Source organism: Apodemus sylvaticus, chromosome 2 (genome assembly GCF_947179515.1).
Source record: "Apodemus sylvaticus chromosome 2, mApoSyl1.1, whole genome shotgun sequence".
Taxonomy (NCBI): domain Eukaryota; kingdom Metazoa; phylum Chordata; class Mammalia; order Rodentia; family Muridae; genus Apodemus; species Apodemus sylvaticus.
The window spans coordinates 71,636,547-71,651,218 of record NC_067473.1 but is presented as its reverse complement, the minus strand read 5'-3'; the positions used below and the strand labels follow the sequence as shown (position 1 = coordinate 71,651,218).

Here is a 14,672-nt window from a genome sequence, read left to right as displayed (position 1 = left end):
CTGTGTAGACTAGCCTGGCTGGCCAGAAAGCCTCATGAATCTGCAGCTCTGGAAATCTAAGTGCCACCACACATAGTTGCTGCCACTGCCGCTGCCGCTGCCGCTGCTGCCTCTGCTGCCTCTGCTGCTTCTGCTGCTGCTGCTGCTGCTGCTGCTGCTGCTGCTTCTGACACTGCTGCTGCCTTCTCCTCCTCTTAGTCCTCCGCATGTTCCTGCTTCTGCTCCTCCTCTGGCTCTTCCTCATCCTTCCCCTCCTTCTTCCCACCCCCTTTCTTTTCTACCACTACACAGGTTCTAGGGACTGAACTCAGGCCCTCATATTTGCAAACTAAGCACTTTCCCAACTGACCTATTGTTCTAGTTTCAACATGCTTTTTAATTTTGTCCTCTGGTGTGATTGATGGGGTGTGGGGGTGGTAAATGTATTTTGTTTCTTGGACCATATAACAGATCTCATGGAGCAGACTAAGAGAAGGAAATAAAGTTTGTCCTCTGAATGTTTTCTTGGTTCATCCTTCTGTTTCTCTTGAAATGGACACATCATCTATTGTACTCCAGTCCATTTAACATTTGGTTACTAGGCTCCATTTATTTCCAGAACCTGCAGCCTCTGAGAAGCTGACAGATGTATGCCTAATTCATATCCTCTCTCTCTCTCTCTCTCTCTCTCTCTCTCTCTCTCTCTCTCTCTCTCTCTCTCTCCCTCTCCTGTCATCAATATTACTTTGGGCTGTGGTCAAGCCATATTGACACTTCACTGACATCTTTTTGGGGTGCAGTTACCTTCCTGTCAGTACAGTCCATGAGGTATTATGACGGTTCTATGCAGTACAAGCATATGCCCAAGACAGTGCACTATATATCATCTTTTCTGCTTCTTCTAGAAACTGGGGAGTTATTTCCAATCTCTATAGTTAAGGGATGCTCTAACTCAGGGCTGAGGGAAGCACAGAGGCTTGAGGGAAACAGAGCTGTAGCATCCTACTCTTGCTTAGGTGAGGCAGTCTGGTACCATCTACATCCCAGTGTGAATCCTTAATGAGAGTGTAGGAGTTTTACTCTGGGGCTTCTAACCTAGACACACACACTGAGAAGCTTGTGTCTTTCTAAAAGGACTTTAGATTTTTGAGGGATATTATGCTGCAAGGCACTGTTGCAGTTTGTTGTCGTTAGGATATGTAAAGTCCTCCTAGGTTCCTGTATTTGAATGCTTGGCTCCTGGTTCTTGGTAGTTTTGGGAGATTGTACATTTCCAGAACAACCTTCCATTTCTCTGAAAGAATTTTTATTTTGTAATAGGATTCTCTATGATTCTGTCCATTTTTCTCTATCAAAGGGCAAGTCCTCTACAAACATCTGTCTGGGTTTCTTTCACCTGGCTTCTTTTCTGTATGAAATGGGTTGTTGTATCTTAAAATCCAAGGGCATTAGAGCTGTACTTGTTTTGGCAGGGAGCAATGGGACAGGCTGGTGGTTCTAAGAGTTTCTAAATTATAGGAAATGACTTTTGTGGCTTTATGTTTCTAGATACTTCAGGCAGATCTTAGATTTCCAAACTGCTCTTAGATTTGGGGTCAGAACACAAAGCTTCACATTCCCTGTGAAGTGTGCCTTCAGTGTACTGATGTAGATATGGTGGAGCCTTGTGTGAGTGATATTAGAGGATACTTCTTTTCTACCTGAATTATATTTAAACTGTCCTGTCTCTAAGAAGTCATCTTTATTTATAGAGATGGGGCTCCATTTTTACCCAGGTCTTCCCCTAAACAACTAGCAGATGAGTTGTTCTTCTCTCTCCTAATAAGGAGAAGCAATGAAATAAAAACAGACTCATATTAGTCATGCGCACATTGGGGCATTCTGGTTGCAGAGGCGTTACCAAAGGCTGAAACTTTGACCTGAAAGACCCAATCATAGACTGGGTCTATGGGTATCACCCCAGTGGTGGTCAGATGAGAGGGACAGCTAACTGTGACAGAGGTTTAGAAATTCTTCTTAAAGGAAACCAGTGTTGGTACCATCAATTAGATAAGGCATATTTTTTTTTCAGGAGTCAGGGATATTTTCTGTCTATCTGTCTGTTGGACTGCTCATGGATGCACAGATTCTACAGTGAGACTGCCGCCTACAGAAAGTGGATGAGTAAGGAACCTGTTCTGATCTATAAGAGCATCTGTGATGGCTATAGACTGAAAGGTCAGGGGAGGGACAACAGAACAATGGTCTTGCAAAGGAGGATCAGCAGCAGAATCAGAACATGGCTGGTACCTGAGACCAGAACAGAAGGTGTTGGGCAAGTCACTCCTGAAGACCTCAAGGCAACTGGCTGTTTGTGAACATAGAAACACACACGTGCTTGGTATATAGATGCCTCTTAACATGAGCTTCTTGTAAAGTAACTTCAATTACAGCAGACTAGTGCTGAGAATTTTCTAATAAGAGGTTGAAGGGCCTTCATGTTCACAGGTATCTTTTCCTTGAAATTTCTTTTTCTACTCCATTGTATTTGTCATTTTTTTTTTATTGCTAGCATAAAGTGTCCGCCGAAAGCAACCTAAGATGGGCCAGGGAGGTGGTCAAGCAGCTGAAAGCACTTGCTACTCCTCCTGAGGACATAGGTTCAATTTCCATTACTCATGGTGATCCCACACCCTCTTCTAGCTTCTGTAGGCATCAGGCATGCATCTGCTACACATACTTGTAAACAAAACATCCATATACATTTAAAAATGGCAACTTAAGGAAGGAAGGGTTGCTATTGGTTCAGTTGGAAGGTACAATCCACCATGGCGAGGAAATGGCAGTAGGAGTGTGAGGCAGTTACACTGCACCAACAGTCAGGAAGCAGAGAGTCAGTGTTGCTGGTGCTCTGCCCACTTTTTTTTTTTTAATTCGGTCTAGGAATCCAGCCCATGGAATACTGTCAAGAACAATTAGGTTGGCTCTTCTCAGCTCAGTTAACCCAACCAGGAAGCTCTCTTACAGATAGGATAAATTAACCTCTCTGAGACTTAATTTTCTCACCCATATGATGACGTGATAACCCTCTATCCTAGGATAAATGTGAGGTTTAAATGACAGGATACATTTCAGTCACTGGAATTATGTCTGACAAGCAAGGGATGATTCTAGTAGCATCATCTGATCAATGAGATAGATGAAGCTAAACTCATAAATATTTCAGTTCATGTAGAAGCCATTTGAAAACTTTGTAGGAAAATGTCAGCAAAAAGGATTAGATGAAATCATTTATAAACAATGAAAATGTATAATGAACACTTTTTGAAATATTCAAGACACTTAGTAATTAGTTTGTAGTTAGGAAGTTGGGACAATGGAAAGCAATTTGCTGGCTTTGAAACAGGAGAGAGGCCCTTGGACCAACTCCTGACTGGTTAAAGCTGGAGATGGATTATTTCCAGAAAGCAAAATCCTGATAAACAAGCAGATTCCTTCAGAAAGAATGGAACAGGATCCAAGTGGTTAGCATCTGATCAGCCTTCCTAATGTGGGGGTGGGAACTGCTTGCTAATTGTTACACAAAGCCTGGCCTAATGGTTTTTCACTCCACTTCCATCCCACCATGCCTATATCATCTTGGCCAGGATATAATTCTGCAGAAATTCTACAAGAGCCACAGAATGAGACAAGGGTCCTCAAGCAGCACATGATGCTCCTTCACCCATAATTCTATTTCAGAATGGTTAATTTTAGAGGTGATGATCTTGCTTATTGTGTCAGGCTGCATGAGACCAGGAATTACCCAGCAGTGGCTACTTAGCTGAGACCCATGCCCGCTTAATTAGGATTCTGGCATGGTGGGTGGGGATATTGACTATTGCTGTGAATAATAAATCATAAATGTTAAATCACTTCCAGTCCCAGAAATAACTGTGCAAAACTTCTCACAGCATAGATAATCAGGCAATTACGGGGATAGTTATGGGACTCCCCGGCCATGGTTGCTTTGTTGTGAGACCTATCCTGCTCTGAGCTACGATCTCATTTATCTCAGCTCCATTTGTATGCATTTTATTCTACTGGATAAGAGTAAACGTTCAGTCTAAGTTTTAGTGTTAGCCATTTAACATGTGCTCTGTGGTTTAAACTTAGAATTTAAAAATTTCCAATAGCTGGCTAAAGCCACAGCACTTACAAATTGTCCAAAAGATAAAAGCAATGGGAATATCTTCACGGTGTTGTGTGAAAGCTCTAACCTGGGAACATGAAATGGGGTGTTAGCCTTTTCTTGGCTCATTATAGTCTGTGGGGCTTTGTTTGTTTGTTCTGTTTCCTAAATTAAGCATCCGCAGTTTCAGATATTTGTGATGATTTTAGCAGGGGCTATTCTGGTATTTAAGTAATAATACAAATAAAATATCCCACTATAGTTTTAAGAATGCACTCATAAACACACTTTGTGACCTTCATGTGGTTTGGAGAGTATCATTGGATTCCATTTTACTGATAATAAAACTTAAGTCAGGGTCCAGTGAGATGGTTCCTGTGCTTGTCGCATATATCTGAGAATCCGACTTGAATCTTTGGAATCCAAATAAAGGTGGCAAGAGAGACAAACTCTATAAAGTCATCTTGACCTTGGTGTGTCCTTCTGCATATCATTACACATAAATCACGTACACACCACCACCACCAGCAGCAGCAGCAGCAGCAGCAGCAGCAGCAGCAGCAGCAGCAGCAGCAGCAGCAGCAGCAGCAGAGGCAGCAGCAGCAGAGGCAGCAGCAGCAGAGGCAGCAGCTTTAAAAATTAAATGTCCTAAGCTGGGCCTTAGAGTGTGGAATGACAAAGGAGGACTTTGCACTCATTTGAGTCTCACTCCACTGATGAAACAAGTCTTTGCTATTGAAATAAGCCCATGGGAAGAAATAATTCCCTTTTTGGGCTGAAAGCAGTCTGAAATAGAGGCCATCACGGCATTATTCTTACCTTACAGCACATTCAAAGTGATTTCCCATATGAATTGCACTTGTAGGTACATACTTGTTTTTCCTTTCCCTGAATCTCAGCAGAAGTAACAGCAGTAATCACTGGAGGGCACTGAGGGTCACCTGGCTACCTTTCTTCATTCACATCTCCTAGTCATGGAGGCAGTGGCATCCAAAGTCAACTTTCCTGCCTGTTATGAGGTGGAGGGGGAAATGGGTTCCCAGACAATGTCGAAGAACACATGGATTGCAATGTTTTACCCTTGAAAAAGCCTTTCTTGTTCATGTTCAATAGAGCAGGAAGGAAACAAAGGCTGGGTGCATTCTGCAGAACAGTCTGCTTCTCATGCCATTTTGGGGGGTGCAAGGCAGGGGACTGAAACAAGACACCCTTCAATAATTCCTTATTGTCCATAACACTTGCAGAGAGAGGAAGGGAATCTTGCAGAGTCAGGCAAGAGCATGAAGGAATCATTTCCAGGTTTGGTTAATTTCTGATTATTCAGGTAGATCCACTGGGAAATGCAACATAAACCACATAAAAGAATTTCATATGGGCTGCAGAGATGGAACAGTTAGTAAAGTGATTAAAATGCTTTTAGCAAGTGTAGGGACCTGGGTTTGATAGCCAAAAATCATTAGAGAAAAGCCAGAGCTGAGAGTGGTGATCCATGGTTATAATATTAACAGGGATGAGGCAGAGAGGTGGATATGGCCAGGTAGCCTAGCTCCATTGACTCGCTCTAGGCCATGGAAGATAGTGTCTCAAAATAAGGTGAATTGTGATACATGACACCCAAGGTTCTCCTCTGACCTCCACATGCCCACACTCATGTACACCCTGACTTACACACATGTATACTTGCACACACATAACATATACAGCACATATATGTACATACACACTTGAACATACATCTTCACATTTCCTACTACAATCTATAGAATGCCAAATGACTGTATATTATACTACACAGCCTACTAGATGTTTATTTTTCCATATTATATTTAATATATTTAATTCAGTATTAGTATACTAATGATTTAAAATGGTAAAATTGGATGTGAAATAGCCTAGCTTCAAGCTAAGTTCTCTCTACTGCTCCTGACTATTTTGAAAGAAGAATCCAGAAACACCTGTACTCACTACAAACATTGAAAGCATCCACACAGGTATTCTTTATCTAGTGAATTAATGGGACAAGCTGAAATCCTTATCTCTTAAGTCATGGAATATTTTATTAATAAAAATATATATTCAAGCCTGAATTGACTTCTTTTTCTTTTTCTTCTCTAGGTCTGGTAGCTACTGACTCACAAGATTCTCATGCACATCTGTCATTCTTAATGGCCCCTCCAATCTATGACTTGAGCTGTAGATGATTTTCTAGTACTGTGGTGGTGTGAATGAGAATGTACTCTATCATCTTTGATATTTGCATACTTGGATCCTAATTGCTGGAGTTGTTTAAGGAGGCTTAGGAGTATGGCCTTGCAGGAAAGGTACACCACTATGTGCCTTACATTTTACATTTCCTTCTTGCTGCCTCATGCTGTACTTGATGCTCAAGATGCAAACTCTTAGCCTGCTATTCCAGCAGCTAGGCCTGCCTGCTGTTACCATGGTGATCACCTCCTACCCCTCTGCAATGTTAGGCCCAAATAAATCCTTCCTTCTTTAAGGTTTCTTAGCCATGGTGTTGTATCTCATCAATAGAAAAGAAACAAACTGAAAAATTTTGTGACATCATATTTCTGATTCCTTCTGTCCTTCAGCACTCCCTCATGAAAGCCTTCATGGCTAACCTCAAGTCACATCATAGTACTACTGCACTGGCAGTTCTCACACAGGTTGTGCTTATTTATGTTCCCCTTTCAAGGACATCAAAGGGAGGAAAGGCCCTTGGTTCTGAGAAGGCTCAATGCCCCAGTGTAGGGGAATACCAGGACAGGGAAGTGAGAGTTGGTGGGTTGGTGAGCGGGGGAGGGGGCAGGATATAAGTAAAGAAAATATCTAAGAAAAAGAGAAAAAACATATATGCAATCATAAAAAAGAAAGAACCTCAAACAAGGAAAACCCCACCTTCCATTTGATTATGCCACTTTCTCCAAGAGCATTCGTGACTTCTTTCTTCCTTCCTTCAGGAAGGAAAAAGCACTAACACTTGTTAGTGTTAAAGTTAGTCCCACTAACAAGTTGTGTCCTTTACATTTTCCTCAAAACACTGACTGGGTCCTGGTAACCATACGTGTAAGCCTTTTCCTATAACTGATTTGTGAGTTGCCTATGGATGAAGGACATAATTCATTGTCAACAGTCCCTAGAAAATCTAGAACAGCATGATGTCTAGAAACAAAGAGGTTTACTAGGAGGCATGCCCTATATTTTTCTCTCTCCCTTCCTTGCTCAGCTCCTATGAAGTAGGGCAAGAAGAATCTAACAGTGATGATGGTAAGGGGCATTCTGGCTGTGCCATGTTGCTTCCTGAAGGGCCAGGGAATCAGAGCAGAAGAGATAAGTGAATCAGAGTCTTTTAACCCTGTGACTGACACAGACATAACCTGTAAAGAGTGAAAATGAGTCGGGCAGAGCTTCCTTCCAGTTGCTGCCACTTGCTGTTTTATCCCCACTACCTGGCAGAATCCCTTTGAGTGAGTATTCACCTGATATTTGCTGAATATATGACGCATCGCTGGACAGATAGAATGAAAAAAAGAGTGCCCCAAGTGCCTATGCCCTCCCCACTTTCAACTTCTACTCTTTGTGCAGCATGTGTGTGTAAGATGTATTCTTCAAACAAAATGGAAAAGTCAGCTATTAGAAATTTCCTTTCACAACAAACAACAAATGAAACAAAATGAGAAACTAGAGAGATTGCCTGGTGGTTTGGAGTACTAGCTACTCTTGCAGAGGACCCAGGTTCAAATGCCAGCACTCATATAGGGTAGGTTATAACTGTCTGGAACTCCAGATCTAGAGGGTCTGATGTCCCCTTCTGGCCTCCATGGCCTCCATACACAAGTGGCAGACATTCACACAGGCACATATATTTAAAAAATTAATCTTACAAAAAAGAACATAATGATAGTTACTTATGTTTTATATAAGTAACACCCATAGATTCTAAGTCATAAGTCACTGAAGTCAACAGGATCTATATCTATATCTATATCTAGGTATAGGTATAGGTATATGTTGTATATGTATATGTGTATATATTTTTTCCCATTTACTTGAAGAAATCAAACTGTTGGGAAATCTATAGACTCTCTGTTTTAAAATCCTACCAATTTGTACTCTTATTAGTTATTAAGTAACTAATAAGACTTATTAGTTATTAAGTAACAGGTAGAATGAATTTATCTTGTACATCATTCTTGTAGACAGTGATTCCAGGTGGACTTGGTGAATCTAAATTTGGTTATCTGAGGCACCTGCAGCCATGCCAAGCAGGAACAGACAGGAGGCTCTGACCCTGACCAGTAGGAGGTGGACTAGGCTTTTTTCCTCTAGTTTTACTCTTCTGGCTAAACTTCTAGACCCTCTCTTCTTTTCCCAGAGAAGGATTGCTGATTTTATCTTTATCTGTGACTGACACTGCCTTAGTCCCTTACTGTGAGGCAGGACAAAAGCCAGTGGGGGGATGAAAACAACCCAAAATAGATCTTTCTTGAACTGATTTGTATCAGGGTTATAAACAATTCAGAGTATGATGGCAGAGGGGACAGGCAAGCACTTGCAGGCAACAGGAACAAAGGATCCTTCCCTTTCCTTCCTTTTCCTTTTCCTTATTATTTTTTTTCTGGGCTGAATACTAAAGTAAACATCCTGGGAGCTGAAAGCCCTTTTCCCCTCACATTGTATTCTGCCCTAGCTGTTCCCTCCATCCTCTTAGGGCACATGTTATAATGCAAATCAGTGTTGCCAACATGACTCATTATTTTCCTCTCAGAACAGAATATGAACACATCAATTATGTGTCAGGCAGCTTCTAAATGCTTAGCCCTGACCTCATTCTACATTTGTATTGTTAAGGTGCTCCTGGTGTTTGTCCACTGAATTAGCTCCCCACACTTCTCACCTATTATCTTTTACTTTAGCACTTTTCCAGACTTCCCTTCTATTAATCCATTTGACCTGCAGACTCAGGGAGGCTGTGCTCCCTAGGCACTCACCACTGTTTGTAGTCCGCATCACAGTTGCAGTAGTATTTGGGATCTGTGCAGTTGCGCTCAATACCACAGGCGCACTTCTGAATTCCAGGCTCTGAACCTCCCCAGTAGTAGTGCTTCTCATTGGCTTTGCCAACCCACCAGGTGTAAGGACTTCCATCTGCAAGAAAGGGGAGAGGTATATTTAGAGAGGGGCCTGAATTGCATTATTATAATGTTACTCTCATTTCCTTCTTCCTAGGAGCTATAGCAGTCTCTGACCGAATGGGGCATGCTGATCTTTAAGGTTGAATTGGTTAATAATAGGAAATGTTAATCAAAAAGTCATACAGAATGATTTGCACAATGGAGTACTACTCAGCTATTAAAAGCAATGAATTCATGAAATTCTTAGGAAAATGGATGGACTTAGAAAATATCATCCTGAGTGAGGTAACCCAATCAAAAAGAACACACATGGTATATATTCACTGATAAGTGGATATTAGCCCAAAAGCTTGAATACCCAAGATACAATTTATAGACCACATGAAGCTCAAGAAGAAGGAAGGCCAAAGTGTGGGTGGTTTGGTCCTTCTTAGAAAGGGAGACAAAATACTCACAGGCACAAATATGGAGAAAGTGTAGAGCAGAGACTGAAGGAAAAGCCATTCAGATACTGTCCTACCTAGGCATTCATTCCAGACACAGTCAAACTCTGACATTCTTGTGAATGCCAAGAAAGGCTTGCTAAAAGGTACCTGATACAGCTGTCTCCTGAGAGGCCTTACAAATACAGAGTTGGATGCTTGAAGCCAACTATTGCACTGAATGTGGAGTCCCCAAAGGAGGAGTTAGAGAAAGGACTGAAGGAACTAAAGGGCTTTGCAACCCCACAGGAAAAACAGCCATACCAACCAACTACAACCCCCTAGAGCTCCCAGGGACTAAGCCACCAGCCAAAGAGTACACATGTGTCTGCCTACATATGTTGTAGAGGACAGCCTTGCCAGGAATCAATGGGAGGAGAGGTCCTTGGTCCTGTGAAGGTTCAATAGATGCCCCAGTGTAGGGGAATCAAGGATAGAGAGGTGGGAATGGGTGAGTGGGTGGAGGAACACCCTCATAGAATCAGGTGGAGGTGGAATGGAACAGGGGGTTTCGGGGGGGGGGGGCTGGGTAAAGGGATAACAGTTGAAATGTAAAAAAAAATTAAAAATAAATAAATAGATAAAAATTAAAAAAAGAATGTCTTAGGTATAATTCAGTGAACTGGAATCCTATTAGTCTGCATTGAAGGCATACAGACTGTTCTGCAATACACAACTAATTTCATAGCTGATTTTGCTTTTTTTGTGCACTGAAACTAGTATGGAGATAAGAGATGATTGGAGCTAAGAGTGGGTTTGTCATGTCTAAGTTTGACCTCCCAATTTTATTCACGAAGAACTTAGGTCTTGAAGGGCTAAGTCCTTCCTTTATTACCCTGGAGATTAAGGCACCATATATAAGGTCTGACACCATATCATACAACACTCACTATCTGCTATGCAGTCAGCTCTCTGTATCTACAACTTCTATATTCATGCAATCAAACAGCTGTGAATCAAAGACACTTGGGGGAAAGAAAACCTTGTGTCTACACCAAATTCACACAGACCTCTCATAGTAATTCTCTCAGGAACAGTGTGCAACAACTATTTACACAGCATTTATCTTGCATTTAGCTATTAGAATTGATGTAGATATGATATAATATATTAGAAAAGATATCAGCAATATATTAAGCAAGTGTTACCCATGTGTCATAAAGAACCAGAGTACCATGTCTACAGATGTTGGGATTGGTAGGAGCTCCTGGATCCACATTCCCTATTCCCTTCCATTCACTAATTCCTCTCTTTGCCTCATTATTAAAACCCCATTGTGTTTCCATTATGTGGCACACTCTGCAAGACACCTTTTTAGAACAATGGGGGAGAAATGCAGGTCGGGGATACAGATGAATGAGTACTCTGAACATGGAGCAGGTGTGAGGAAAAGGAGGCTATGCTGAATGTTTTCTCGGAGCTGTGTCTTGTAGGTTGAGTGGGCAAGATCTCAGTGAGCCAAGATGTAAGAGTGGAAAGGAATGCTATGTACAAAGGGAACAGGACGTTAAAATTCATGCAGGTGAGTTTTATATGCAAAACAGATGCAGAAGAATGGATGTGGTGGAGAGTAGGACTGTGGAGATTAGTTTGGGAGTGTAGCAGGAGAGGAGAGTACTAGATAGCAAATGAGATCTTTGTCCAAATGAGAAATTGTTTCATGCTGACTAGTTTTTACTTTGCAAGGCTTCTTTCCTGCAGCTTAAGAAACCTGAACTTTGTCCTGAAATAATGGGAGGCAACTGAAGGTTTTGGAGCAGGGAATCATTTCTGTTCAATTTGGGCTTTAAAAATCTTAGGTAAGATAAAAGATGAGCTCTGGTGTGATGAAATTAGGGAGGGGGATGTGAAGTTCCCTTATCATGGAGAAGATAACTAATAATGTGGTACTAGGAGAGGAGAATGAGAAAAGAAAAGGAATCTGGGGTAGCTGGCCTAGTGCAATTTGGGTGGGGGTGCAAAAGATATTGTGAACTCACTCTGGGTCTCTGGTACCAGTAACTAAGTGAATACCGGTATGTTCTATCTGGGTAGGAAACAGGGAAAATGTTTTGAAGTTCAAGGATTTTTTGAAAAAAAGATGAAGAGTCTGACACATCCTTCAGGAAATTGGAGGCAGATATCCAGTCTCCAGAGCATTTCCTGGGATGAAAGTCTTGTTTTGGGAACCATCAGGGCAAGCCAGAAAATATTGGGAGAGGCAGAGATTCAGGTGGGATCTGTAAGACTACAGCAGCATTTCAAACCACATCGGAATTCCACAGAAGGCTGCAAGAAGTGCAAAGAAAATGAATCCAGTTCAAGAGAATGGTAGGAAGGAAAGCCTGGAGACAGAATGAGAGGGGAGACTGAGAAGATGCTAAATATGACATCTATTTCTCTCATTTTACAGTGCTGAGAGCACTGTGTAGAATCTCCCTTCTTAACAAATTGTCTAAATATTTGATACAGCGTGTTAATCACAGCTACAGCTACGGTGTTGTCCACAAATGCTCTAGAACCCATTCACCTTGTTTAACTGAAACCTTTACTGATTAGCAATGGCTCTGTCTCCTCTCTTCTTATTTTCACTGACATCCATTCTCTGATGCTGGGATTTTACTGTTTTAGGTTCTGACACAATTGCAATGATGCATGCAGCGTGTGCATCTGTATACAATGCAATTTCCTGCCTGCCTTTACTTTCTGTTAGTCTTTTCCTGACTTTATTGTTTCTATACTAAAATAACACTAGTTTTGAAAAGGAAGAAAAATCTGCAATAGGTAAGAATGTGGACAAATCTTGGGGATATGCTAAGAGAACAGAAGAGCCTTAGAGGAAACTGGGGATGATGGAATAAATGGAGGTGGTACCAGCCAGCAGGCCAAAGAGGAAATCTATTAACATCTGTAAGTCTTGGAGCGAAATTCAATCATAATTTGAAATCCATCTCCCCCAATTCTTTCAGGATGCTAAGTACACACTTGTATCTGTCAGTGCTCACAAGAAAGGGCTGGGGCTGCCTTACTTTCTTCAACCATCAACTGGGCAATCACAACATCTAAACAATATCATAAATTACCATGATGGAATAATGCACACACTTCTGTGATGCCTAGTGAAATACTACATTAGTTTTTCTCAAGAACAGCTTTGTTAGAATGCAGGAAATTTAAAGCCATAAGAAATGGTTTGGAACTCAGGGTCAAGCTCCCTGTAATGAAGGAACCAATACTCTAACTCAAAAAGGAACCACCAGGTATTTTATTCCATATAAGTACCCAGATTTCATTTAATTTGGAAAGTTTAATGTTTTCCATGTTATGACCATCATGGAATCTTAAAATAAGAAACTGCACTAGATCTGGTAGGTAGAGAGAGATTTAATCTGTATTTTAAAGGGAGAAAGATGCCAGCTCTCTGAGATGAGGGGCTACTCCACAGCTGTGTCCTCTCCAGTGGGTATGACTCTGAAGAGAAAGAATTTGCATTTGAACTCCACATTTGAAGTCTTTTGCTTAAAGGTCTCTTTTCTTTCTGTCAGGTCAGGGGAAAGGTTCCTGACTTTTGGTGTTTCCCAATGTCAAAGCCATGACCCACAATACACTATGCCCAAAACACTTCATAAAACTGTTTTCTTTTCATAACACCCACAGTTAAAAAAAAAAAGCCTTGCAAAGTTTTGTTTATGGGAACTATATAATCTTTGCCAACCCAATGAAAGTTGAGGTCAGTTTGTCTCAGGCTATGTTGTGGAGGGAAGGGAAACTCAGGAAAGAACCTGAATCTGGTTGTTACACCAGAACTCCTGAAGGCATCTGTCTGCAGAGATTGATTGGCTTATGAGAATTTCAGTGCCACTGGGAGGTTGGAATGTCGCAGGCTAATTACCTTATGTTAGGTTAAGTTTTGGCCTTCTGGAACAGCCATAACTTGGTCACCTCTGTACTGGTTCTAAATCTTGTGACAAAAGAAAACAAAAAATATCTTTTAGAATCTATTGCTTTAAAAGCAACTAGCTTCTATCAATACAGAAGATAAGAATACCATCAGAGAGATGGTATAGATAGATCTATAGGAAAACTCCTCTCACCTTGACACACCTGCCTCTCTGATATAACCACCAATGCATACCCCTGATGTACCACCATTTTAAATTTGCTTTGATTCTGTAAAACTACAAACACTTCATAAAACTGCATTTACTTTGGAACATGGAATTTGGGGTAATTTAAATCAGCATTCCCAAGTCATGGTTACCACGATGGCTCCAGAATAAACTGTTTTTTAATCCCTTTTAGGTGAGAGCTGTGGTTTTGTATCAAGGGCAGAAAATATATAAAGGCAGGTGGTATGGGGCTGACCTTGTAAAAGGCACATGTGCGTATGGCGACAGGGATAAACCAGACACAAATAGAATGGTAGTAGTGGACCAATGGGCAGGAAACATCTTATTCTATCCATGCCAAAATGCTCAGCAAAAGAATCTGTACCTCAAGCCCTGAGCCTCAGGCATGTTCTTTCCAGTGGACAATAGAAAAAGTTCCTCACTATGTTCTTGTAAATTGAGACAGAGGTAGGAGCTAACATGCCCCCAGATCTGTTTATAGATCAATATTCTTTCTGAAAATCGGAATAATGTCAAGAAAATGAACAAGATATCATTCAGTCTCAACTTTGGAAAGGGAAGGAGACTGTGAAAATGGAAGAAGAGAGCCAGCTGATCCCTGGCAGCATCTGCAGGGACTGCCTAGATGCTGAGGAAAGGAAGTTTCATTGTCAGGTTTGTTTAGATGCACAGCAAGAACTCTCAGGTTTTCATGAGAGCTGGGCTCTGTATTAGTTTCATGTGTGTGTGTTTGTGTGTGTGTGTGTGTGTGTGTGTGTGTGTGTGTATGTGTGTATATGTATGTATGTGTGTGTATATGTGTGTGTATGTGTTT

General features: G+C 41.3%; 1 protein-coding gene across 1 annotated transcript in view; it reads right to left on the bottom strand.

Moving 5' to 3' along the window:
* Positions 1-14,672, bottom strand: part of Cntnap2 (contactin associated protein 2) — a 1,662,736-nt gene that overhangs the window by 494,061 nt on the left and 1,154,003 nt on the right. The window contains exon 14 of the mRNA XM_052172851.1: positions 9,124-9,280. Coding sequence (XP_052028811.1) covers positions 9,124-9,280 — 157 coding nt within the window. The remainder of the gene's footprint in view (positions 1-9,123; positions 9,281-14,672) is intronic.